This window comes from Rhincodon typus, chromosome 5 (assembly GCF_021869965.1).
Source record: "Rhincodon typus isolate 14 chromosome 5, sRhiTyp1.1, whole genome shotgun sequence".
In the NCBI taxonomy this organism is placed as follows: domain Eukaryota; kingdom Metazoa; phylum Chordata; class Chondrichthyes; order Orectolobiformes; family Rhincodontidae; genus Rhincodon; species Rhincodon typus.
Window position 1 is genome coordinate 83,768,300 of NC_063336.1, and position 12,633 is coordinate 83,780,932.

A 12,633-nucleotide genomic window follows, 5' to 3' on the forward strand; every position below is an offset into this window, starting at 1 on the left:
GACCCGAAACGTTAACTCTGTTTTCTCCTTCACAGATGCTGCCAGACCTGCTGAGCTTTTCCAGCAACTTTTTGTCCTTTCTTAGTTCTATTAACTTAGCATCAATTACCACTTTCAGTGAAGCATTCCTCATTCCAATAAGACCAAACTTTTATTGCTTCCATTACATTCTAGAACATATCTGGATATCATTGTCTCTGATTTACCAAGTCTACTTAAGTCTATTTCCTATAGTATTTTGAACACCCATATCAAAAATGTTTTGCACAAAATATATTGACAAGCTGACAGAGGAGTGAGATCATTAGAAAGCTGTTTCAGTGGTCCAGCACAAGTAGGATAGCCAAATGGTTCTTCCTGTGATTCAAGACAGTTCACAGTTAAAATGACCTGGTTACATCATTCATTCAAACATTTTGATGCCTTTAACATATAATAGGTCAAATATCAAAGCAAGTTACTGACTTAAAAGATAGTGAATTGCCAAACTGGAGAGAAGCATTGACAGCAGGAACATTTAAAAAAACCCAACTTCTTTCCTCAAGTCAAAAATTTGAAGACCGCTTACGAAGTTTTTCAAGCAATGTTTGGTGTAACCTGGTACTTCCTAAAATGTATTTCTACCATCTACCTTGCCTTTTTTACATAAAGAAACTATGAAACTTACATATAGAATGTATCATTATGCTGTCTGTCACTCACACGGCAAAGACCCCCCAGAGGTACAAGGTTAAAGATGTTCTGGAGCCAGATAGTAAAAAGGTCCCAGTTCTAAACTTTGCTACCTCCCAATGTCTCTTTCATAAATGAGGCCCATCGGGTAATCAATAGGACACATATTATGGATGTGTATGGGCAGGACAAAGAAAATTCAAGTGCACTACTTTGTTACCTTAGCAGTAGAGGTACTGGGTTGCGCTGGCATTCGTGAAGTCCCAGCACCGTTGGAGATTCCACTATGGCTCTGGGCCCTCTGGTGACCACGTTGCCCTGGGGAAGTGATTTTTGCTGTGTACTTGGAGCGGGGTAGGGAATTACTCGTGTGGGTCAAAGGATCCTTTTTCTTTGGGACAGCTCCACTTTCTAGAGACAAATAAAGACAAAACTGGATCAGAACAAAGACTATATGATCACTGGTACTCTAAATACACTGTCATCTACTGTTACACACTCTACTGGAAAGTGTTACAGCAAAAGGAAGTGATACTAACGTTTATTTTTCATAGGATGTATTTTTTAAAAATCTGAACATTGCAATACAGTTTTGTAGCAGCAGATGGTGATGTTGGATGCTCTTGGTAGAAGCATTTGTCTTTCAGAAAATTAAATTTTGCAGCATATTTCTACAAATTTAAAGTTTTCATTTATGCCTTTTAAAGTAATCCAACCAGACAAGTATGGCAAAAGTTTAAAAATAATTAAAACGTAGCCGAAATGTGGCTCTGTACACACCTTAGGTATGTCGGCAATCAAATGCAAAATGAAGCAAATCCAACCTCAGCAGCAAAATCAAATTTTGCTAATCTTTTGGCAGACTTAAGCTACAATGCTCTGTAGATGAACATTCCACAAAGTCACTGGCAGTGTCTATCAGCCAGAAGCCTGATGATGGCTCATCCAGAAAGTGATCTTGGGGCAATCCTTTAAATCAAACCTACACTACATTTACCATCTGGATGTTAGTGGTGAAAAGTACCATGCACCAACCATTTAACTATCAACAGCTCGATTATTGTGCTGCCTAAGATCACAGCAACAGGAGCAGACAATTAATCTGTATTCAATCATCTGTATCCTCATATATTAGGTTCATGCCCATATTTAATGGCAACCTTTTGCGTCCTCTGGGTACTTACAGGAAACTGATATAGCAGTGGAGGAAATAAAAGAAAACATTCTTGTTTAAACCAAATTAGGAAAAGTCATGAACAGAAAAACCAGGTCAGGTCTCAAAAAATGACAACCTTCACATCAAAACAGAAGTATACTACAGGTGCAAAAACAACTGTTTTGTTTAGATTGGTGATATTGGGGTGCTTCAATGAGACAATTACCAACTGGGAAATAGAGTAAAGAAGTGAGTGAAATTTTTGAAATATGAATGAGAATTTCCTTGAGCAGTGCATGCTTGGTTCAACCTGGAAGGAGACAATGTTGGGAAATAGGTGGGCCAACTGCATCAATTATCTGTGAAGTAACACTTGAGTTAAAGCAATCAAAGTTTGGATGAGTAATGGAGAAGAGCAGAGACAAATCAAAAGTGGAGTTTCTAAATTGGAAGGCTACCATCAATGGGATGAGATGGAATTGAGTTATTGTCAGGGAAAACAATGGATGATCTTAAGGTGGAGATGTTTCAGGTGTGGCCTCGGTACATTCCAACAATGACAATGATATTGAACCAAAACTGGATGAAAAGGCATTAGAGAACATAATGATATACATGTCAAGGGAATTCTTGAAGCAAGCACCAGGCCAAATGCAATAAGCTGAGAGGAGGTGAAGAGGAAAGCAGAACAGTTAAAGACAGAATGAGAATAGAAAGGCAAGTCAACATAACAAAGAACCCCAAAATTTTCCAGTGAGAGGCTGAGTGGATCCTTTAAAGGACAGAAAAAGTTATATATGTCTAGTGATGCAGGACATGACTAGAATACTTAGAGTATTCTTTTCCCCCCTTTTGTTTCCTGAAAAATACAACCTGCAAGTTGTTAGAAGGGCGTCCAAAGGAGGTTCACATGAATGATTCCGGGAATTAAGGGCTTGTGACAAGAGGGGTCACTGAGGACTCCAGGTCTGTACTTGGGAGTTAAAATTTTTTTTTTTTTTTTTTTTTTTTGAGGGTGGGGGGGGGGGTGGAGGTGGTAAAGAGAGGCGAAATCAGACCGAAAATTACACAACTGAGACTTGGACAGAGCGGACATGGAGATGTTGCTTTCATTAGGATGAGAGATTAGGACTCGAGAGCACAGCCTCAGAACGAAGGGTCAATCCTTTAAAACTGAGATGAGGAGGAATTTGTTCAGAGGGTGGTGAATTTGTGGAACTCAGTGCCAGAGAAGGCTGAAGGCCAAACCACTGGATATATTTAAGACAGAAATAGACAAGTTCTTGATAATTAAGGGAATCAAGGGTTGGGGTGGGGAAGAATGCAGGAAAATGGGGTGGAGAAACATATCAGCCATGAACAAATAACACAGCAGATTGGATGGACTGAATGGCTGAATTCTGCTCCTGTGATATGAAAGCCAATATTTCAGGTATAATCTTCCTAGTCATTACCTCTAAAAAGGCCGATTATGCTTTGAATGGATAACCTGTTTAAGCCAGCTGAAATCCAAGGTTGCTACAGGAAGTGGGATTGGAGACAGTGGGAGAAATTGCCATTCCCTAGATATGGGGGAGGCACCAGATGACTGGGCGGTGGCAAATGTGATACTCTCTTAAGAAAGAGATAGAAGGACATCCCTAGTTACCACAGACCGGTCAATCTAACACCAAAGAGATTTTAGAAATAACCAATGGTGGTGGTGGTGGTGGCGGCGGCAGGGGTAGCCCAAGGGGAAGCACAGCCCAGCCAGCACAGAGTTCTAGGAGCTAGATTATGCTCGACCATTCCAATTTTTAAAAAATGAATAACAGTAAAGATTGATTAAAACAATGGATGTGTCTATATACTTTGCAAACAATGTACAATGTGAAAAGGTTGAATAATAAAAATAAAGGTCCATGGAAAAGGCTCAGTTTCTGCTTGGATAAAAAAATGGCTTAAGAACAGAAAATAAAGTTGTAAATAGTTGTTTTGTCAGACTGAAGAATGTGACAGGCAGCAATGTTATCCACAGTTCAGTATTTGTACTAATTGCATTTTTTATTGTGTATATAAAAATGATTTGAATATTGTGGTAGAGAGCAAAATCTCAATCTTTCAACGATGCTGAATTTGGAGGATTGACAAACAGAAAAGATGATTCAAACTAACTAAAGTAGGACACCAAAAGATCATAGAATGTGCAGACAGTTAGCAGATGGAATTTAATATACAGAGTTGAAGTGGTTTGTTTTGACACAAGAAATAGGGAGAGGCATTATAATCTTAAATAATGTGCAGTGATAGTGATAAGAGGTTCATGTGTCGATCTCCTAAATTGGTAGGACAGAAGTCTACAGCACAGACAAAGGCCATTCGGCCCATCGAGCTGGTGTCAGTCAGAAAACAAGTCACTTAGCCATTCTAATCTCACTTTTCAGCACTTGGCCTATAGCTCTGTATGCCTTGGCATCACAAGTACACATCTAAATACTTCTTCAACATTATGAAGGTGCTCATCTCTACTACTTTTATAGGTGTGAGTTCCAAATTCCCACCACCCTCTGACCAGAAAAATTTTTCCTCACACCCTCTCTAAACCTGCTGCCCCTTAGCTTAAAGGGAGAGAGTAATTTGCAAATATCTAGAGAATAGAGTGAGCAAACAGTAAAGGGTGCTAAGGTGCAGATATGGAAGACCTTGTGAATATAAAAAGTGGGGTAAGATAATGATAAATCAGAACAAGACTGTTAAAACTTGATCAGGGAGATGGGAGGGAACCGATAACTCAGTTAGGAAAAGTGGTAATGGATGCAGTGGACATAATGTGGAGCAGAATAGGAATGGTAAGGAATTGGGAGTTTATGGCAAGAGGCTACCACATGAACAGTGGGTACAGGACTTCAACAGTGGGGATAAGGTAGGCAAACTGGTGGGAGCACGTCAGCATCAGGATCAATTTTACATAGAAAATAATTGTTGCATGACTTTTCAGTTCAACATTAAAACCTACATTACTCAAACTCTGCTGTCCAGGAGTTTAATTTTGTTTATAACGGTAGTGAATTGTGTTTTTTTCCCAGTGTACATCTAAAATAGCTCTCGCCTCCTCCAGAGGTTATCTATATAGTCATTCTTACACAACTGCTGTGTCAGCACATTAAACCCTTCCCTCTCCTGACAGCTAGCTAACAGTGTCTTGACTTCAATCCCACTTAAATGAAATTTCCTGTAAATTTAACAGCAATGCTTTTGATTCAATGGGATAATAAATAACATTTGGAACACATTATATGCAATTATCCTACAAATCACAAATGATGTCAGTTAGAGGTAATAGGTTTCTCTAAATTGAGTCACTTGTAAATAATACAAGTTGATCTACTGCACTATTTAACCAAGGTGTGTTTTTTTTTAAAACTTTCACTACTTGTACAGATTTTTGATCAGTCTGTGGAGGTTGTCTCAGTAATAGCCAATTTGCATTAAACCCAGCATACATGCATAAAATGTACATACTTTTTGGCAAACAGAAAATGCTTTGCCTATAATGAAAGTATATTATAAACAGAAGGCAAAATAGCCAAATAAGCACTAATATTTCTTGGATAATTATAACCTACAAAAGAAAGATTCTATTCTCCCAACCACTGAAATATAGAATCATAAGTTTATGATACAGGAGGAGACCATTTGGACCTCTGTGGTTGTATCATCTCTTTTGAAAAGAGAACTAGTTAGTCCTATTAACAAAAATAAAGTTGCTGGCAAAGCTCAGCAGGTCTGGCAGCATCTGTGAAGAAAAGAAAAGTTAATGTTTCAGGTCCAGTGACCCTTCCTCAGAACTGATGGAGGCTGGGAAAACATCAGTTTACACGCAGGAAATAGGGAGGTGAGTGGGGTACGGAGTAAACGATAGGATAGACCCTAAAGAGAGAGAAGGACAGTTGGACAGACAAAGGAGCTGCTAATGATCAGGCTGGGAAGGTGAATAGTTGTTAATGGGAACTATTAGTGACTAACAACAAGTAGTGTGTAACGACAGGCTATGTGATAACAAGGCCTGGTGTGTGGGGAGGGAGCTGGGTCATGGGAGAGTTTAGGCCCTAAAATTATTGCATGTTGTTATTAAAATTATTAACATGCCAGTTACCCATAGCCCTACAGATTTCTTAACCTTCAAGCTTATAGCTGAGAAGTGTCAGTGCCATATATTGGAAATCCCTTACTGTCCTTAAACTGTGTGGCTTTTCAGGCCATTTCAGAGGTCAGATAAGAGCCAACCACAAGATCATAACCATTAAAGGACTGCTAAATTTCTTTCCTAAAAAGACATTAAATGAACTAATTTTTTTAAAAATGATAAATTATATTGTTAAGAGATCACAATCAATGATAGGATTTGAATTCATGTCTCAAGATCATATGTTCACACCTCTGGGCAACTAGTTCAATAACATAACTATGATGCTACCATCCCTTTTTGTAATTTACTATTAACCTGCTTCCCTTTCACAGGCAGTGTATTCCACATTATAACTCGTTGCATAAAATGATTCTTCTTACCTTAAAGTCTGGTTCCTTCTGCCACTGGAAACAATTTTTCCTCATTTTAGGCAATATTAACACTTCATGACCTTGATGGCCTGCACAGAAGCTCCATAAATAGGCATTTCTAACTAACCCCACAAGACCTTCAACCAACAGTCACAAATTACAATAGCAGCCATCTGGTTTTCTGGCAATTGCTCATCCTTGCAATATGATGTTACTTTTAGGGTTAATCCATTGATTCCATTCGCCCAGCATGGAGCAGCAAGCAAAGGAACTTGGGCTGGGAGAACATTATTACTATGCTGGATTATCACCATTCAACTTGGATATGACATCACTCCTTTTGAACATGACATTGGCAAGGTGACACAAGAGTATCATCCTTTAATCATATGGAACACTCTGTATATAATCTATTTTCACAAGGCAACTGCATTCAAGGAAAATATATATGTATGTTCTTTATTAAATCAAATGGTTTGCCATCTAATAGAACCATCGTTTTGTTGATCAGAGGAACCCACCTGACTGGATCCGTGCACTAGGGCACGGCGGGCCTGGGCTGTCTCTACACACCTCCCTCTCGGGCTTGGAAAACCTCGCGCATGCTAGCATCTGCTCTATACAACACAATAAGTGGGCACAAACAACAACAAAAACAAAATAAGTACAGACAGAGTAAACAAGTTAAATAGATTGTGCTAGAGAGAGTTTTGAAGTGAATGGATATAATATTAAAATAACAAACTTGGGAGTGAGATTTCATACAATTCCTATCAACCTTGACTTTTGAGGGTTTAAATGGTAGCAGTTAAGAGCCGAAGCTGATCAATGACCTGCATTTTCTTTCGACAAATACCATTCCTCCAGGTTTTGGCCAAGGTGCTAGGTAAGAGTTTTTCAAATTAAGATAAGAATATCAGAGGATATCACAGAAGGTTTTCATTTTCAAACCCTCATTTTGTCCCAATAGTCAGTTCTACAAAGGATCCCCTACATCACACACCAAAAAGGAGTTTTAAAACACAGTTTCAACCCCAACTGAAAGTTTATCATCTCTTATTAAATGTTTGTACAAAAACACTTTGCCTCAACTGAAGGGCAACTAGGCCCATACATCCTGGGTTGAGTAAGTGCATTGCTTACGCTATCTTCTACACAAACGAACTCCGATTTAATTACAGAAATTTCATTAGGTCTAAAACCTGGAACTTGCCACCCAATAATATGATAACTTCACCAATAGAACTACAGCTGTTTAAGAAGGTCCACCACTAGCTTCTCAAATACAACAAATTTCCAAGCACCACCCATGTCCTGAGAAGAGTCATTTAGGTTGTGTGACAGTAGGGAATCCAAGCACTTCCACGGTTTCAAAACTTAGAATTCCTGTGCTCCACTTAATTTCTAGCCAAAAGTGGAATAAAAATAAGTGGATTGAAAATTCCACAGCACAGCAGCATGGTTCAGAAAGAAAATAGCCAAAAATATTTTTTTTTCAAACTTTTGAAGACATTATTTGAGAAGAAAGGTCAGAAATAGTGCCAGGAAATAAAACGTCTTGTTGCAGTTCTGCAGCAGAGCAGCACCCAACAAAAAGACCTTTTGACACCTTGGTCATCTGCTCCACATTCATTGTAATCAGAGTTACAATACACTTTCATGAAAATGCAGGTTTAGCTTCAACGCCAGGCACGGTACCTTTCACATTAATTAATATTTTAAAGAAAACGTATGTGAATACACTTTACTTTGAAAACTCCAAGTTTTGTTTTGATCCCCCAAGTCCTTTTTGTTGAGAAATTAGTCAAAAGTCCTAAAACATTATTAGAGCCATTTGGTAGAAAATGAAAATGAGAGAGAGCATAGTGATGATCTATTGTTGGATACCTCAGCAAGTCTAATTGGAAATAATGGATTTTTAAAAAAAAAAACAGCCTGCAGAAACTGCTCCTGTTCAAAGTACTGCACAAAATGCCACAAATAAAAGTACTGTTACTCTACGGGCGTGTATGTTTTAAAGTGTTATCTTAATTGGAACCTTGCTAGCACCTTATTAAAGGCAGGTGAGGAATTAAAACATTTTAGTTTAAAAAGTTAATGCAAATTTTCCATCCAGCTCAGATACCAACCACTCATGTCTAAAGTTGCCTGAGATATTACACTTGCTCACTCCTACATGCCATCCCAAGTAAAGCATGAGGCCAATGTTGTCTTATTCTGCAGTTTGCAATAGGGACCAAATCAGGAATATGTAAAGTTTCCATCTTCTACTGCCTTGCAATATGCCCCAGCATTGGTTGTAAAACACTTTTGGGATGTCCCAAAGTCATGAAATACACCCCACACCTCTAGTGCCAATGAAGTACTTTTGTAGGGGCGTCACAGTCGTAATGTAGGAAACACGGTGCACAGCAAGATTCCACATTGACATGACGATTCATTTTTGTAATGTCGATTAAGGGATAAATGTTTGCCAGTAAATATACAGAAGTACGAGGATTAACAAACTGCAAAGTAATTGTCATCAAATGACAATTTGATTCTGAATAGCAGGTAATGATTATTGACAATCAATCCAAAACTGATTATTTCAGTCAGCCCAGGGCTGGTGTGTTTTTGAATAAAGACAACATAATTTTCCACGTGCATACGGATGGCATCCAGTTTCTCCCCATCATCTCAATCACTCCACTGTTTCTAAACTGCTTGTCTCGCATCTTGTACTAGATTAGCAGAGATGCTCTTAAATTAAATATTGGGAAGACTGAAGCCATTGCTTTCAGACCCCACCACAATATCACACTCTTCCCCTTTAAATCCAATCCCTCTAACAACAGTCTGAAGTTGAACCAAATATTTGGCACTTGTGTGTCATATTTTAACCCTGCACTTGGATTTCAATCATGGGTCCATGATCAACACTGCAGCAGTTAATCTGTTACTAAAGTTCTTATCCATCCCTTTGTTTCCTTGAGACTTCTCTCGCTAATGCCCTCGTGGCTTGTCTCTCACACTCCATCCTTCCTGAACTTGAGGCCATCCAACAGTTTGCTGTCCTATCATGCACCATGCTCTCTAAGCATCACTGACTCACACCGAGCAACACAAATTTTAAAACTTTCATGCTGGTTTTCAAATACGTCCATGGGCTCATCCCTCCTTATCTTTAATGTCTTTTAGTCCTATAATTATCCAAGATCTATGCAACCCCCTAATTCTAAGGTCTTGAACATTCCCAATTAAAATCACTTCATGCTGATGGTTGTACCTTCAGCTGTTGGGCAAACGTGTTCTGGAATTCTTCTAAGGTTCTCTCCTTCCCTCGCTCACTTTCCTTCTTTAACACATTTAATGAGGACTAATTGGACCATATGTACTAATATCATAAGTAGCTTAGTATCATTTACACAAGACTAAGGTGCAACAAAATCAAAGTCTGCAAGATGATTTAAGGATTTGATAGGGTAAATAAGGGGAAAATTATTTTCTCGGGTCAAAGTCCACAACAAGAGGGCACGTTAAAGGTACAGCTAGGTAATGCACGCTGAAATCAGGAAGAACCTTTTCATACAAGGGCAAGTGGCAATCTGGGACACTCTGCCCTAAAAAAGAATCAATTGTGAATTTTCAAACTGAGATTAATGAACTGTTCTTAACGAAGAGGTATGAGGTTTACGGAACCAAAGTCTGCAGATGGATTTATGTCTTACATGAAGCACAAACTAATTAAATGGCGGGACAGGCTTGACAGGTTGAATGGCTTTTTTTTATTCCTATCATCTTCCTTTGGCATCCTGGCTTGGAGGAATCTCAGTTTAGACAGCATCAGCATCATAATTTGCAATTTCGCCTTTCAATCTGTAGAGTGTATTCTTGCTGTCATTAAAATGATAAACAATTTGGCAAAGCACAACAAATATCTCCAGTTCTGGCATTTAATCTCACACTTTTGCTATTTTTACTCCAGTGTTTTTATGTTAACAGCTCTGAAAGCTATAAAACTTTACTGATCTTCTAACCAGGTGGAAATGGAGACAGTGTAAACAAGTCAGGAGCCCATGGTGTCAGGGCCAAGGTATTGGCTGATTATCTCCCCACTCTGCCTTCTGCCAAAGGGATCTTTTACAGGATGGCACTACTGAGTAGTGGAATTCTGCAGGGGTCCATGTTGGGACCCTAACTATTCACATTATATATTAATGACCTGGACAAAAAGTGAGGCCATTGTGTCATCTATAAACATGGCAGCAAAGACAGGTGGAGGGGCAGGTAGTGATGAGGAAGCGGGGGGGTTGCAGAGTGCTAGGACAGGCTCAGAGAATGGGCAAAGGGGTAGATGGAAGACAATTTGGAAAAGTGTGAGGTTATGCACTTTGGTAGGAAGAAGAGGTGAAGACTTTTTTCTGAATAGGGAAAGGCTGCAGAAATCCAAAGCACAGAGGGACCAGGGAACCCTAGTTCAGGATTCTGTTAAGGTTAACATGCAGGTTCAGTTTAAAGTTGGGAGGGTAAATGAACATTGGCATTCATTTCAAGACGGCTAGGATACAAGAGCAAAGATATACTGCTAAGACTGTATAAGACTCTGGTCAGACCAAGTTTAGAATATAGTGAGCGGTTTTGGGCCCTGTATCTAAGGAAGGATGAGCTGGTGTTGGACAGAGTCCAGAGGTGGTTTGCAAGAATGGTCTCAATGATGAAAAGCTTGTCATATGAGGTATCTTATGGTGTTGTGGTCTAAAAAGATTAGAGAGAAATGCTGCACATACTTAGTCAGTTTCAGTTTCCCTTCCTACTGGGGAAATTTAATTTGTGGATAATGCTTCCATTACAAATTAACTTCTCTCTATCATTTTCGCTTCGTTTCAGACAACTGTTGATTAAAAAGGGCACCTTACTTGATTAACAAATGATAATATGTAATTGAGTAAGGAAAGCTTTTCATGGCCTACTTCCACTTATTGCTGGCACAGTTCGATATAGCAAGAGTTTGAACAGTCAAAATGGAGCAGAGACTGCAGCCCAACGTTCTTGTTCAATTCTTTGTGCATCTTACATCCATACTGAGGCAAGCTATTGGAATATAGAGTTATATGCTGCACATATCTGGATGCTTACATGAATAGGAAGGGTTTAGAGGGATATGGGCCAAATTCTGGCAAATAGGCTTAGATTAATTTAGGATATATGGTCAGCATGGACAAGTTTGCATAACTGCACCTTAATCACTGTACTGTCATATTCTGACGCAAACAGACTTAATGAGATAAGCAGGATGGTTTGAAGTGTCAGAGGAGGAAACGTGGCTTGCCTCTTGCTTTCAATTTATGTATGCTATATACAAGAATTGCTTGTGAAAGGACACAAGGATTACTACTGACATTGAGTGATTAAGGTGCAATTATGCAAAGTTGTCCATGCTGACCATATATCCTAAATTAATCTAAGTCTATTTGCCAGAATTTGGCCCATATCCCTCTAAACCCTTCCTATTCATGTAAGCATCCAGATGCCAATGTTGTAATTGTAACAGCCCCCATCGCTTCCTCTGGCAGTTCATTCCATACGAACACCATACTCTGTAGGAAGAAGTTGCCTTTAGGTCCCTTTAAAATCTTTTCCCTGTTACTTTAAACCTCTGCCCTCTCGTTTTGGAATCCCCTACCCTGGGGAGAAAATCTTTAAAAATTCACCCTACTCACTATTACAGCTTTACTCTGTTTGCACGATTAGACTTAATAAACCATTTAGCTGTGCCCCTGCTGTGAGGAGCTCTCGATACCAAGGTTCTCTAAGGTCAGCTGTGAATTTTGCTGTTTGTTTATTTTTTGTGGACCGACGTCCAATGTCCAGAAGTACTCGAAACTAAACAGCAGAGGCAGTCAACTGTAAAATTTCACTGCCTGGTGTCGAACAGAGAAACCTAGGGGTTCAGGAACATGGTTCTTTGAAAGTTGCATCACAGATTGACAGGATGGTTAAAAAAAGCATTTAGCACGCTTGCCTTAGTCAGATCACTAAGTACAGGAGTTGGGACTTCATGCTGCGGCTTTTAGAATACTGCATATAATTCTGGCTGCCTTTCTCTAGGAAGGATATTGTTAAACTTAGAGGATACAGAAAAGATTTATAAGGATGTTGCCAGGATAGGAGGCTTTGAGTTACAGGGAGAGGCAGAATAGCCTGGAGCTTCACCACCCCCCTGCCCGGAGGCCGAGGGTTACGTTATAGAGGTTTATAAAGATCACGAGGGGCATGGATAGGGT

General features: G+C 39.3%; 1 protein-coding gene across 1 annotated transcript in view; it reads right to left on the reverse strand.

Moving 5' to 3' along the window:
* Positions 1-6,979, reverse strand: part of LOC125483187 (spastin-like) — a 16,914-nt gene extending 9,935 nt beyond the window's left edge. The window contains exons 1-2 of the mRNA XM_048597355.1: positions 6,889-6,979; positions 893-1,083 (exon numbers count right to left, since the gene is read on the reverse strand). Coding sequence (XP_048453312.1) covers positions 893-1,083; positions 6,889-6,979 — 282 coding nt within the window. The remainder of the gene's footprint in view (positions 1-892; positions 1,084-6,888) is intronic.
* Between the last annotated feature and the right edge of the window lie 5,654 nt (positions 6,980-12,633).